This window comes from Cajanus cajan, chromosome 1 (genome assembly GCF_000230855.2).
Source record: "Cajanus cajan strain Asha chromosome 1, NIPB_CcT2T_4, whole genome shotgun sequence".
Taxonomy (NCBI): Eukaryota; Viridiplantae; Streptophyta; class Magnoliopsida; order Fabales; family Fabaceae; genus Cajanus; species Cajanus cajan.
The window spans coordinates 26,380,066-26,395,299 of NC_138517.1; the positions used below are offsets into that span (position 1 = coordinate 26,380,066).

At 30.0% G+C, this 15,234-nt stretch overlaps 2 protein-coding genes across 3 annotated transcripts in view; both read left to right on the plus strand.

The window, feature by feature from the left end:
* The window catches only part of LOC109817300 (receptor-like protein EIX2), a 54,927-nt gene extending 40,953 nt beyond the window's left edge, over positions 1 to 13,974 (plus strand). Inside the window, exon 3 of the transcript XR_014434717.1 lies at positions 13,699 to 13,974. The gene's annotated coding sequence lies outside the window, so the exon portion shown is untranslated. The remainder of the gene's footprint in view (positions 1 to 13,698) is intronic.
* LOC145959090 (receptor-like protein EIX1) lies at positions 8,909 to 13,974 on the plus strand. 2 transcript variants are annotated; one of them, XM_083077192.1, is made up of 3 exons: positions 8,909 to 11,918; positions 12,135 to 12,478; positions 13,669 to 13,974. In XM_083077192.1, exons 1-2 carry the CDS (start codon positions 9,218 to 9,220, stop codon positions 12,431 to 12,433), a joined length of 3,000 nt encoding a protein of 999 aa, XP_082933318.1. In that variant the 5' UTR covers positions 8,909 to 9,217; the 3' UTR covers positions 12,434 to 12,478; positions 13,669 to 13,974. The 2 variants fall into 2 exon arrangements, with proteins under 2 accessions (XP_082933318.1, XP_082933317.1); XM_083077191.1 differs by having other exon boundaries at positions 8,911 to 12,478.
* Positions 13,975 to 15,234: the final 1,260 nt, after the last annotated feature.

The following is a 15,234-nucleotide window of genomic DNA, read 5'->3' on the forward strand; positions in this document are numbered from 1 at the left end:
TTTGGTGATAGCTTACACAAACTAGATGCATATAATCTTTTATGTACCAACTTGAAAGGAGTATTGAGATATAATTTGTTATAATAAATTTATCTTTATTAAGATAGGATAAGTTTATTTTCTATGTTTATCTTTATTTAATTTTATCTTTAAACTTATTTTTATCCAGAATAAATTAAGATTATATAAATATGTACCTTTTTACATTGATTTCTTAAACAATAATAATCATTGTACATTCATATTCAACAATTGTTGCATCCTTCCTTCCTTTTTCTATCTGGGAATGACACGTATAGGAAGTTCATGTCTTTTAATTTATGCATTTAACCTAATAACTAGACATAAACCTGCACAATGTCTGAATAAAAAGAAATTATTTAAATTAAAAATGTTAACTTTTTGTTAATATATAAGTTTTATATATAATTTTTTTAATTATGTAATATAAATTTGTTATTGATTTTTACAACAAATAAATTTATTATTTTTTATAATAGGATTTGAATAGAAAAATTATTATTATAAATATTTTATATTTATATAATATTTCATCCTTTATTTTTTCCTAGATTCAAAATTAAAAATACAAGATTCAAGTAAATAAATTTTTTAAAAAGTTCATAATAACTAAATTATAAAACAGTCTATTTCAATATTTTCTCAAATTAATAAATTGATAATAAAGAATATACATCTATTGATTGTTTTCAAATATGTAACCCTTCATATACAAATTTAAATCTAATTGTTGAGAGATTTATAAAAAAAAATTGAATTATTTTTTAAAATTAATATTAATAAAAATTTATTATTTTCTTATTATGAGCATAAATATCAATTAATAATAATTATTAGATTTTGATAAAAGAAACATTTTAATAATGATTTATAATTAAAATTTATATTAATATTAATTACTATTTGTTTTTTGAAATGGAGAATTTAATCAAATTAAATTTCTTAAATAGTACATTAATCATCGAATATTTAATCTACAATTAATATCAAATAATATTTCTTCATTTTTATTTATAATTAAAATTAATATTTTTGCAACTGAAAATTTTAATCTCTTAATTAATAAAATCATTAATTCATATATAATTACATATTAAACATAATTTTATATTATCACACATTATAGTTTTGATGAAAAATATATTTTTATTTTTTGTATTTTTTATAACGAACAAATTAATTAAATTGAATATCTTAATTATTAATTAATATGATTATTTATAGAATTACTAATTTACTAATTAAATATAATTTGAAGCTATTAGTTACTTAATACAAATTTAGAAGTACAATCAAAATAATATTATAGATAAAATGTGTGACAAATTCAGAATAGTGAAAAATAAGATGAAAAAAGTAGTACCATTTATTGTTTTACAAAGATTATATCATGTGATTGTGTATTAAATATCATATTATGTGTGACAAATTGAGAATAGTAAAATAAAAGATGAAAAAAGTTATACCTTCTAATTTTGACAAAGATTACCAGTGAGATGAAAATTAAACAAAGAGAATAAGAGATAAATTAGATAAAACATAAATATATAATATAAAGGATAGAGGAGAAAAAATAGGAAAAGAGAAAAAAAGTAGTATCATGATGAAATAAAAATTAGACAATGAAGAAATGAAGAGAGAAAAAAATAAACAGAGAAAAAATAGTAACCTTTTTATGACAATGATGATAAAATAAAAATCAGATAATAAATAAATAAGAGTTAGATTAAATAGAATCTAGAAATATATAATATATAGAAAGTAAAGAGAAAATATGATAAAAGATAAAAATTTAAAGAATTTATCACATAAATAAATATACTACATAAAAACATTTAAAATTATTTTTATAATATATTTACGGAATTGAGTGTAGCTTAACTTTTATATACAAATAGAAGATAGATAGATTATTACTTTTTCAACAAAATTAAGATTATTGTCTGTCTTCTTGATATTTGAGCCCAGATTATCCTAACACCATGACTCTCCAAACATAACAGTAGGACCTTAAATTATTAGATAAAAATAAACTATCTATGTCTAATTGCTATCTCTGACTAGTATAGCTTTAAGAAAATTATGAAAACATATTTAAAATGAGGAAAATATAATATATAAAAATTAGAAGAAAATGTTTATTTCTTCTTAATATATTTTGTCATATTCACTCAAATAAATGGTTGTATAATTTTCGAAGTTATTTGGGAGAGGTAGAGGATTGTCATCCAACTACTGCATAAATGAATTATATTTAAGGAGTTTTTTATTTTATTTTTAAATATGACTATATCAACCGGAAACTATTTGAGGCTAATAAAAAACTAACAAATCTATCTAAACAAGAAGTTTGATAGGAATCCACTCAACAAAGGAAATTAAATAATTAAATAGCTGAGGAGGCCTTGTCTTTTCGACAACGTAATTCAAATATATATAGATATATTTGAATTTATTTACAAGAAAAGTAGAATATGGTGCATCATTCTGTATATTACAATTGGAACTTTTCTCTTTGTTTTTTCATTTTTTAAAATAACGCACTAACGAGATGTATGTGTATGTATATTGTGAGAATTCTCTACGGGAAGATCAATTATAAACAAAAATCTGTTTTGGATATCAATTTTTTTTTATCATGTGATTGGTGTAATTTTGTCTTTGGTATGTGTGATTCTTAGGCTAACTTTCTTGATGTAGAATGAATTCAAAGAAAAAGACATAAAATAGGATTTTAGCGGAAAAAGAAATCATACATGAATATAATGAACGCTAAAGAACGTGTATTGCGTTTTTTGTTGATAGAAACCCTAAGCATCAACTTGTGTGCGTGATTGAGATAGAATGAGAAATGTGCGAATGAGAAGAAGGTGATGTATATTGCGCGCATATTTTCCTTAATTTCGTGGCTTCTATTTTTCATTCCGCCCTCACAAATTTATATATATATATATATATATATATAATTATATTGGTGTAATTTTTATTAAGTAGAATACTGTTTAATAATTTTATATTAATTATGAATTTTATAAATTCAATCGTTAGATTGAAAGTTCATAACTATTAGATCATATATATAAAATTTTATATTAATTTAAGATGATTTGATACTTTATTTTTATAAAATAAAATTAACGTAATATATTCATTTCAAAATACAATAAAATATGAACATTTTGATAAAATTCAAGTTGTTGTTTAATTTTAACAAAATTTGATATACATGTATAAAGTGATATGAACTTTCAATCTAACAGTTGAATTTACAAAATTTACAATTAATATAAAATTATTAAGCTGTGTAATATTTAATAAAAATTATATCGATGTAATTATAGTCTCTCAAATATCTATATATATACACATAAACCTTTAATGCCAGAATAAAAAAAAATATAGTTACGAATTTATCAACGTTGCATAATATAAATAAGTCACGAATCATTTAAGTCACATATATTTAATCGCGGTTTATTATATTTATGATTAAAAATTCGTTGTTTATTTTATATCTACAATTTTAAAAATGTGTTCTAAAGAAAATAACCCATAATTATGATTTACGAAAAAAAATCTGGTTTATATCTTATTTTAAATGTCAATTTTTATATCTTATTTAAAATTATTTTTATTTTTATTTTGTAAAAAAATACATAATATATATAATGTCTACATAGATATTATATTATTAAATATATAATTTAAAATTAATAATATACTATAAAAGTTATTTAAGTTGTATATATTAGAAATAAATACATTAGAACAAGTAGTCATTGTTATAATTAATAAGACTCTTTGCTCTTCCATTAAGAGATTTAGTTTTTATTATTATTTTTTGGTTTATGGTCCCTTTAAAAAGTTATAAAAAAAAAGTGGTTGAACTAGTTTGACTCACCGGTTCACTAGTTGAACCGGAAAATTAACTGGTTTAATCTGGTTTAAAATGAGTCGACTGCATAACTGATCTAACTTAAAATTCGGACCGGCTGAACCACCAATTCTCAATCTAACCGATCTAACCGGTCTGACCAGCTGATTCGATCCTTTAAATCACTAGTTGTAGTGACAATTTTTTTTTTATTTTAAAAAAGAAGTAAGAAAAGCATATACCACAATTGCACTTGCTGGGATTGAATATGGAAGAAAAGAAATATCGAGTCAGCATCCATTAAAAAAAGCGTACAAGTGAGTGAAAGTGAAGAGAGTAGAGTTAACTTATTTTTCTCACTTTCCTAAAGTTTCAAAAACTAACCAACCTCTTCATTTCCTTAGTCTAATTTCACATCACATCAACTTGTTGAGGTCAGCGGCAGGAATGATCTAGGAAGTTTTTTTTTTCTTCTTTCATAACTGCTTACATATTTAACTTTTTTTTGACAAATATTAATTAACTTCCAACAAAAAAAAAATTACTAGTTTTATATATAAAATTAAAACAATTTTTTTTTTAATTTCAAATAAGAGTGAATGATTGGACATGTTAATTTATATTAAAATTAGGTGAAAGATCATATATAAAATTACTAGTTTTTTCTCTTTTTTTTTTCTCCTCTACACTTTATATTACACATTTACGTTTTATATAATTTATCTTTCATTCTCTTTGTTTAAATTTCATCTCACATGACATTTTTATCAATATAAAAACTAATTAAGATATATTCTATATCATGTTGACAGATCATTATAAAATTATTTATATGTTGTTATGTTAGCATATTTGTGTATGTGGCAAATTTTCTAAGTTTCTATCTTCTATCATATTTTTGTTTTACCTTTTATATATTATATCTCTCTACATTCCATTTAATCTAACTCTCATTTATCTGTTGTCTAATTTTTATTCTATTACAATCATCATCATAAAAAAAGGTACTACTTTTTTCTCTTTCTTTCTCCTTTTTTTTTTCTTTCTCCTCTATCCTTTATATTATACATTTATGTTCTATCTAATCCATGTCTCCTCTTCTTTGTTTAATTTTCATCTCACATGACAATCTTTTTCATAAATGAAATGTATTACTTTTTCTTTTTTATTCCCTCTACCTTTTATATTACATATTTACATTCTATCTAATCTACTTTTCACCCTCTTTTGTTTAATTTTCATCTCACATGGCAATTTATCTATCTATCTATTTATAATATAAAAACTAAACTATACTCTATTACGTTGACGCACCATTATAAAACTAATTTTATATGTTGTCATGTCAACATATTTGTCTATGTGAAAAATTCTCTAAGTTTCTATCTTTTATCATATTTTTCATTTACCTTCTATATATTATATCTCTCCACTCTATTTAATCTAACTTCAATTTCTCTATTGTCTAATTTTTATTCCTCTATAATCATCATCATTAAAAAGGTATTACTTTTTTTCTCTTTCTTTCTTTTTTTCTCCTCTACCCTTTATATTACATATTTACATTCTATCTAATCTATCTCTCATCCTCTTTGTTAAATTTTCATCTCACATGGCAATCTTTGTCAGGAATGGAATTACTTTTTTTTTTCTCAACCCTCTATATTACATATTTACATTTTATCTAATTTATTTCTTATTCTCTTTGTTTAATTTCATCTTAGATGATAGAAATGACTACTTTTTTTTTCATTTTTTTGTATTATTCTTAATTTGTCATGTAATGACCTGGCAGGTCACTACTCTCACAATGACAACATACCGGAAACACTAGGCAGAATAGAACGAGTATATAAATATAGTGTCTAGAATATAAATATATACATATGTCCCAAATCCAACTAGAGTTAGGGTATGCAATACAAGGATTTCATCAAAAGTCACTATACCCAGTGACTAACACAAGCAAAACATCCATAGAAGTCAGCTCCATCTCTCTCTACTGCCAACTCATCACTATCCACCACCTATCCCTACTCTGCTCCCATACATAGTACCGATCATAGTAGTCCAACCACATGGAAACACAAAGGGTAAGCTAGTATAAAGAGAACAACATATGGAAAATTTTAAACAAATACAACAAATACTACCATCACACAATTCATCAATGAGCATCCAGTCAGTTATTTCCACACAGATTTACCAATACACACAAAATGCATCGTCACGCATATCACCTCGGAGATCTCCTACAACACCTCAGCCTTTCGGCCTACAACACCTCAGCCTTTCGGCCTACAACATCCAAAAGCAACACACAGAGTAACACAACTGTTCAGCTTAGCATATCAACTTACAACATTGCACAACTAATACAACTCACATACCATCTTATAAGAATATGCTACTAATATATCTCAACATCATCAACATTATTATCTACTTTGTATTCATCTATTTCGAATCAACTTAGCATACAACAACATTGCACAGTATATAATCACAACCTCACTAACGCGCCTGGCGCGCTCGTAGTTGCGCCCAGCACCGTACAACCAGAGGGAACCAGAGGGTCAGCGCGCCTGGCGCAAGCATGCCCGCGCCCGGCGGGACCCAGCCAGAGGCTCAAGGCTCCCTCTCGCTTGGTGCAATAGGTAATTGTGCCCAGCGTAAGCCAGACAGAGACTCCCAGTAGTTTTTTGCGCTCGGCGCACCCAACTCGCGCCCAGCGTGGGGAAGGCAGAGACCTCCCTTGGTCTCGTGCCCGGCGCAATTTGAATTGCGCCCGGCGCCTCCCATGGTAGAGACTCCAAGGAGTCTCTGCACCTAGCGCGGCCAAAGTCGCACGTAGCGCCATACCAAAAACCCCAAAATCAATCTTCTACTGATATCGCGCCCAGCGCGGTTCGACTCTCGCCCGGCGTGGGCCATCCAGAGGCTACATCTCCAAGCCCGCCCGGCGCACACATCCTTGCGCCCGGCGGCTTGCCTAAATGCTACCCTCAGAGGACCACGCGCTCGGCGCGAAGAACTACGCCCAGCGCGAATTTAGCAGCAGACCCCATATTTTCGAAAATGCTCCAACAATCTGCAAAACAATCAGAAAACTCCCACAGGCAATCAGTTCAAATGACTACGTTTTCATTCCAGAGTCCAAAAACACCACCTTTTTCAACATGCAACAACAAATCAAGGATTTCCCCAAATTTTCTCAAAAACCCCGAAACCCCCAAAAACAAGTTCTCATTCAACACAGCCACGAATCAACCATCAATAAGCATCTAATGAGTTTCTAGAACTCGTCCACAGCCAAAAACAGCGACAAAAGAAAGAAAATTACTAGCTTCCCTTACCTCGGGCAAAGGATCCGAGCTTCCGGGAAAGAAATGGAGAAGAAGAGAGCTGAAAAAGGAGATGAGGGAAGAGGCTCCGCACGATTTCGACCAGAATCCACCCTTCAATCAGCTCCTTAAGTTGAAATGGAGCACCAAATTAGTCACAGGGAAAAGCAAGTGAGAAGTGAGTGAATAGAGGTTAGCAAAGTGATGAAGAAGAAAAAAAGAGAATGGGTCCGGGGAGAGGGAGAAGGAAAAATAAAAAGGACCTCACATGTCACATATTTTATCTAATTTATTCCCTACCTACATTGAACTTGAATTTTAATTTATTTATTAACGTATAACTTTTTATCTTGCAGGAAAATAAACAAAAAATAAATTGTTAATGTTGAATTGGATCGTTAGTTGCATGTTCATTGTCTTATGATTTATTTATTTTAATTTTAATAAAAAATAAAAGTGACAATCATATATTATTTATATAACGCTTTTTATAATATTATTTTTATTGTCCTTTTATATTTTTATTGAGTAAAAAATTGCTTTAAATTTTATTTAATTAGTAAATCAGTAATTATATAAATAATCATATTAGTTAATAATTAAGATATTAAATTTAATTATAAAAAGATAAAATATAAAAAATAATATGCAAAAGAATTTATCAATTAAGAGATTAAATTTTTTCAAATTTCAGTTACAAATAAACTAATTTTAATTATAAATAAAAATAAAGCAATATTAATTGATATTAATTGGAGATTAAAATATCCAATCATTAATTTACTATTTAAGAAATTAATTTGATTAAATTGTTCGTTTTAAAAAACCAATAAATATTATAGTAATTAATATTAATTTTAATATTAAATTATTATTAAAAAATTCTTTTGTCGAAACCTAATAATTATTATTAATTGACATTTATGTTCATTAATATGAAAAATAATAAATTTTTAATTAATATTAATTTTAAATAACAATAATTTTTTTTACAAACCCCTCATCAATTGGATTTGTATATGAATAGTTACATATTTGAAAAATAATGATGAAATCGAATATAAATATAAATATAAAAAATATTTATAATAATACTTTTTCTTTACAAATCTTATTACAAGTAATAATAAATTTATTTATTATAAAAAATCAATAACAAACTTATATTACATAACTAAAAAAAAATTATATATAAAATTTATATATTAATTACTAAAATGATATTTTTTAATTTAAATAATTTCTTTTTTATCGTGCAGGTCCATCTCTAATTATTTATAAAATTAGGTGACAGAAACTAGGGAAAAGTGACTCAGATTTCCACTCTACTCATGAGATTTACCGCACTAACCCGTAATGTTAAAAACTAAAAGAATTATCGCTAAAAAGTTAAATCATATGGTCAATGATATACCATAAACGTGCAACAAAGTAGCGAAGCATTTGCAAGTGTGAACAAAAGAATGGAGAAATTTGTGATCAAAATGAACTTCTTTTATTACCATTTTCGGATTTATAAAAATCTTTTGAAATCATAGACATACCATGTGATAAGCATGATGTGTTTTTACGTGAGACACGTTTCTACAAAAGACTAAATTTAAGTCTTTTCACTAAATTATATGTATATAAGAAAAACAAAGTAACAAAACATTTGCAAGAAAAAAAAAGAATGGAGAAATTTTGGATCAAAATGAACGTTCTTTTTTTTTTTCCCTAACAATTTTCCCATTTTTTTAAAAAAATATTTTTAATTTTTTAAAAATCAACTTTTCAGACTTTTGTTTGCTGGTCTCTAAGAAGTAAGAAGTGAATAACTATTGCTCCATAGAGAGCCAACCACTATATAAATGTTGTCATGCCATCCAATCATGTGAACTTCAATCTCAAGCAAAAGAGAAAAACTCCATCATAATTCTTTTTCGCTATATTATTGCTCTGTTCTTAGTTAATATTGTTTCTCAGCAGAAAAACTATAATGAGTCGTTACTTGTTCACAATGTTTTATGCTTTGCTCCTGCTTTTATTGCATTCCTCAGAGTTGGAAGAGGCAAAGTGCATAGAGAGGGAGAGACAAGCACTCCTAAACTTCAAACAAAGTCTCTTAGATGAGTATGGCATGTTGTCTACATGGAGTGAATATGACAATGATTGTTGCAAATGGAAAGGCATTCAGTGCAACAATGAAACTGGCCACATACAACTACTTCATCTTCAAGGTTATCGGTATGCACATGCACAATTTTTGATAGGTCCAATCAATCTCACTTCATTGATTGACTTGCATAACATTCAACATCTCGATCTCAGCAATAATCGTTTTCTGGGGATTCACCTCCCAGAAGAACTCATGGGCTCCTTGGCCAACTTAACATATCTCAATCTCTCAAATTCTCTATTCAGTGGCATGATTCCATCTACACTTGGAAATCTTTCACAACTACGATATCTAGACCTGGGCAGCAACTTCTTTCTTCATGGACCAATTCCTTTTCAGATTGGGAATCTCAAACAGCTACAATATCTTGATCTTGGAAACAATCAACTTTCGGGAGAAATCCCATTTCAATTTGGGAATCTCAAAGAGCTACAATTTCTTAATCTTGCAAGTAACACTCTTTCTGGAGCTATCCCTTTTCAGGCAGGAAATATTCCTCTCTTGCACACTCTCGGGCTGGGTGGCAATTTTGATATAAAAGATAAGGATGCAGAGTGGTTCTCTAATCTCTCTTCCTTAACAACTCTTGAACTCACTACATTACACAATCTTAGTGCCTCTCATCGCTTGCTACAGACTATAAGTAAGTTTATTCCAAACTTAAGAGAGATGAGGCTTGTTCATTGTTCTCTCTCAGATGCTGATATCAAATCCTTGTTTTATTCTCACTCCAACTTTTCCAGTTCTCTTACCATCCTTGATCTTTCTTCTAATCTGCTAACATCCTCAACATTTCATTTTTTATCTTCTCTTTTTCCAAATTTTCCATCTCTTAAGATCCTTAGCCTCTCTTATAATAATCTTTCATCATCAATATTTCAAGGTAATTTTAATTTTGGATCAAAACTGAAAGAGCTTCATTTAGAAAACTGCAGTCTTACAGATAGAAGTTTTACTGTTTCATCTACTTCCACAATGAATTCCTCATTTTCTCTTCTCTACCTTGATCTCTCCAATAACTTGCTGAAATCATCCGCTATATTTCATTGGTTTTTTAACTTCACCACCGATCTTAATACTCTTTACCTTTATGGTAACTTGTTAGAAGGTCCGATTCCAGATGTATTTGGAAAAGCAATAAACTCTCTTGAAGTTATTGATCTCTCCATTAACAAACTACAAGGCAAGATTCCATCTTTCTTTGGGAACATGTGCAGATTGCGGAGGTTATACCTCTCAAATAACAAGTTGAATGGGGAAATTTCTAACTTCTTTCAAAATTCCTCATGGTGCAACAGACACGTATTTCAGACTTTGGATTTATCCGATAACCAAATTACTGGCAAGATACCTAAAAGCATCACATTGCTATCCGAGTTAGAGGATTTATCTTTGGAGGGGAATTCTTTAGAGGGTGAAGTCACTGAATCTCATCTTTCTAATTTTTCAAAATTAGAATTTTTGTACTTATCACGAAACTCATTGTCTCTAAAATTGGTCCCTAGCTGGATTCCTCCTTTTCGATTAAGCTATTTGGCGGTAGGATCTTGCAAACTAGGCCCGAGTTTTCCTAGTTGGCTCCAGACTCAAAGTTCCTTGATTTATCTGGATATATCTGATAATGGGCTTAATGGTTCCGTACCAGAATGGATTTGGAACAACATGCAATTTTTGTACCGGGTGAATATGTCTCACAATAATCTCACTGGTACTATTCCTAATATACCATTGGAGCTTCATGGTGGACCATCAATAATTTTGAATTCAAATCAATTTGAGGGCAGCCTTCCGTCATTTTTGCGTCAAGCTTCAGAGTTGTTGCTCTCTGAAAATAAATTTTCAGACTTGTCTTCATTCTTATGTGACCAAAGGACAGTTGCAAAGGTTGGCATCTTAAATTTATCAAAGAATCAAATAAAAGGACAACTTCCAGATTGTTGGAAATCTGTTGACCAATTACTGTTTCTTGATTTAAGCAACAATCAATTGTCAGGGAAGATTCCTATCTCAATGAGCACCCTTGTTAAATTGGAAGCTTTGATTTTAGGAGGCAATAGTTTAATGGGTGAATTGTCTTCAACTTTGAAAAATTGCAGCAATTTATTTGTGCTGGCTGTGGAGGAAAACTTGTTGTCTGGTCCAATACCATCATGGATTGGAGGAAGCATGCAACAATTGATAATCTTGATGATGCGAGGGAATCGCTTCTCTGGAAATCTTCCTGTTGAACTCTGTTCTTTAAGGCATATTCAAATGTTGGATCTTTCCAGGAATAAGTTGTCAAAAGGAATTCCAACATGCATAAAGAATTTTACTGCAATGTCTCAAAAAAACATAAATAAAAGTGAAATATATAGTCGTATATATGAATATAATATGACTTACTATGACATTTACGGTCTCCTCTATCATCAAGACTATACGCTTTACATCACATGGATGTGGAAAGGATTGGAACAACAATTCAAGGAACCCGAATTGAATCTTAAGAGCATTGATCTCTCCTGTAACAATTTAACAGGTAAAATACCAAAAGAGATTGGATATTTGCTTGACTTAGTTTCTTTAAATTTATCCAGAAACAATTTGAGTGGAGAAATTCCTTTTGAAATTGGAAATTTAAGTTCACTTGATTCCCTTGACTTGTCAAGAAATCATTTTTGTGGGAGAATTCCATCTTCTCTCACACAAATTGATGGTTTAGGAAAATTAGACTTGTCACACAATTCTCTCTCAGGAAGAATCCCATTGGGAAGACATTTCGAGACCTACGATGCCTCTATTTTTGAAGGAAATAACAATCTTTGTGGAGAACAAGTTAACAAAAGTTGTCCCGGAAATGAGACAATAGGGAAGCCTCAAGAACAAGTTGTGCATGAAGAAGATTCTGTTTTCTATGAAGCATTATACATGAGCTTGGGGATAGGATACTTTGTAGGCTTTTGGGGCTTAATAGGAACAATACTAATTTGGAAACCTTGGAGAATTGCCTACACGAGGTGCTTGAACAGAATTACAAACTGGCTAATGATGTAGTGAATGTGACTAAGTTCTGCCAGTGGCTCAAGGCTAAGCCAGCAGGTGCGTTGTAACCTTTTCTTTTTATATTGTTAAGTTTACTTACTACCGCAATTATTAATATAATTCTTTATCCAAACTTGACTACTTTATTACCCCTATCACACACAATTATTACTTACATTGGAGTGTAACTTAGAAGGGAATAAAAAGAAAGGAATTGCTCTTATTGTCAAAGTACAGTATTCCATTTTGTTTAATAATTCATTTATAAGATAGATTTGGATCAAGTCATGCAACATGTTTTATTCAGGTGCTTTCTCTAAAGGACTATTTTTTATCTCAACTGAATTTTGGATATGTTGATGATGTCTTGGTTTAATTCTCTGTTGGGTCATCTGTCTCATTCTCCTAAAATTTGGTACTTGGAATTCAAATGTATCCAATATATAGATGGGAGACAAAGTACCAAGTTAATAACACAAAAAATAAATTTGATGAGTGTAAAATATCATGTCTTAGCAAAAAGTTTTCTGATGAGGATTTGATAGATTTTTTCTTTTTCTTTTTCAGAAAAATTGCTTGCTTCTTACCAAATTGCAACATATTTCTTGATTTCTTGTAATTTTTCATGTATCATTTTTTTTATATCTTCCGTATGAAATTGCCTAATTTGATTCTTAGTGAGTCAATTAATTTTGTGGGAAGCTTTACTAATGGTAAAACCAGCCTACTGTGGGTTCTCATGGACACACAAATATATAACTCCCAAATCACATTGGTGTGTCTGTTTGCACTTATTTTCTTATGCTTCCACCAACACATTTTGAACCATTTCTTGTCATACATGTTATTATAGCCATACTATTTCAACATGTATGAGTTCCTTGATCTTTGATCCATGCCTCAGTCTCAGATAATGGTAATTATTTTATTACTCAAATGAAGCGATTACTTTTTAGCTTTTGAAGTAGTTAGTTGATGAGTTGAATTCAGAGAAATTGACTGGATTTCACTAGAGTGTCTCTAATGTTTGAAAATTCTAAAAAGTGTTTGTTGTTATCCCTACAACTTTGGTGGTTCTCTAAGTCGAATCAAAGGTGGAGGTCTAGGGGGGTTAAATTTTTCAGTCCCCCTAACTCACAACTAATTGAAAAATGTTGCTATCCTTTTTAACTGTTACTTATAATTTAATTCTATGCTAGATGTAGAACATACTTGAAATTTTGCTTTCCAACTAAATGTTGTTGTAGGAAGCTATGAGTTAACTGCTTTGTGGACAGCTGTCCCTATTGATGCGAGGATGGAATCTGGACGAGGTGTGTTTCTACATTGGTGACCAGAATTTGTAAGTGTCCATTAGGTAGGAGGTTAGGAGGGCTAATTAGTTCAGTTTTGTATTCCCTATAAATAAGCCCTGTGTCAAGTAATGAGGGGAACTTCAGAATATTTTGTAAGGTTTCACCGTGAAGGAGAAAGCTCCATAGAGGATATATTTGTATAACATGGTTCTTGGTTTGTAAACTATTTTCTGTACTAAAGAGAGGAAATTCATAATCTTTTTCTGCGTGCAATTGTTCTTTTTTATGCTTTATCGTTTCATTCTCTAAAACGAAGATCCTAGCCATTACACTAGACTTTTTGTTTGTGAAGTCTTAAATGTCAGATCTGAAAACGAGAATGAATTTGTTAAAAGTAAATATCAAATTTGGAAAAAGTTCGGAGAAGGGGAGGTTGCTTTGAAAGGTTCAATAAAGTTCTCTGAGGCAAATATCAAACTTTCACCAGCTTGAGCACCTTCATTTAACATGCTTGAGTTTATGAAGTGAGTTCTTACAACTCATCTAAAAAGATTCAATCTTGGAGAGCTATTTGTAAGCGTGAAATCTGTTGTTGCTTTCAGAATTGTTGTAATGAAAAACATTCATTGTGTTTGACTTTTATTAACAAGAATATCTACATTTTTAACTTCTCTCTATTAATTAGCATACCATGACTCACGGTTCAAATAAGGATAACATTTCCATCCATCATATCAAATGAAAATATCCAAGCTTTGTCAATCATCAAACATAAAGAGAACTGCAAGTATACAAATTACAATCCGCTTTGCGTCAATTACCATAACAACTTTCTCGAACCCATGTTCCGTCTCATCATATATGTTTAGTAAAAATACAATGAGGGCCTTCTAGAATATAGGGTAGATCGAGCATGTCTAGGTTACAAAATGAAAAGAGTCTATATAGGTGCATGATGAAGTACACTTGACCAAAAACTACATGCTTAGACCAAAAGACATGGTCATGATGATCCAACCCACAACCAAGAACATTACAACGGACCTCAACACTGGCCATAACCAACCAAATCCAAACAAAGCAAAGCTCACAGCAGCCACAACCATTCCATGTCCTACCTTATATTCCCCTGTATGGGATGCTGCAAGCAATGGCACCATTCCACCAACACAAATGACTAAACCTAAGGTTGTTGTTGCTTTTAAAGGGTTTGGAAAACTTGCTTTCTCTTCATTGCTATCTCCCTCTGCTCTATCTCTAATAATGAGTCCCTTTGCTCATCTTTCTTCATTTGAGCAACGTCTATGTGCAAATCGATGAACACAAACCCAAACTTCTTTGTGGCTCTACTACAAGCCCAAAACACCAACCTCGTCAAACTCCTTTGCATTATGACCTTAATGTCTTGTCATAACACATGTTGTTATGACCCTCCCCTCAATGGCTGCCATAACAGCAGCCTGCAGCCATTGGCAAGTCTACAGAAAGAAGAATAAAGATAAAAAAATAGGTAACATT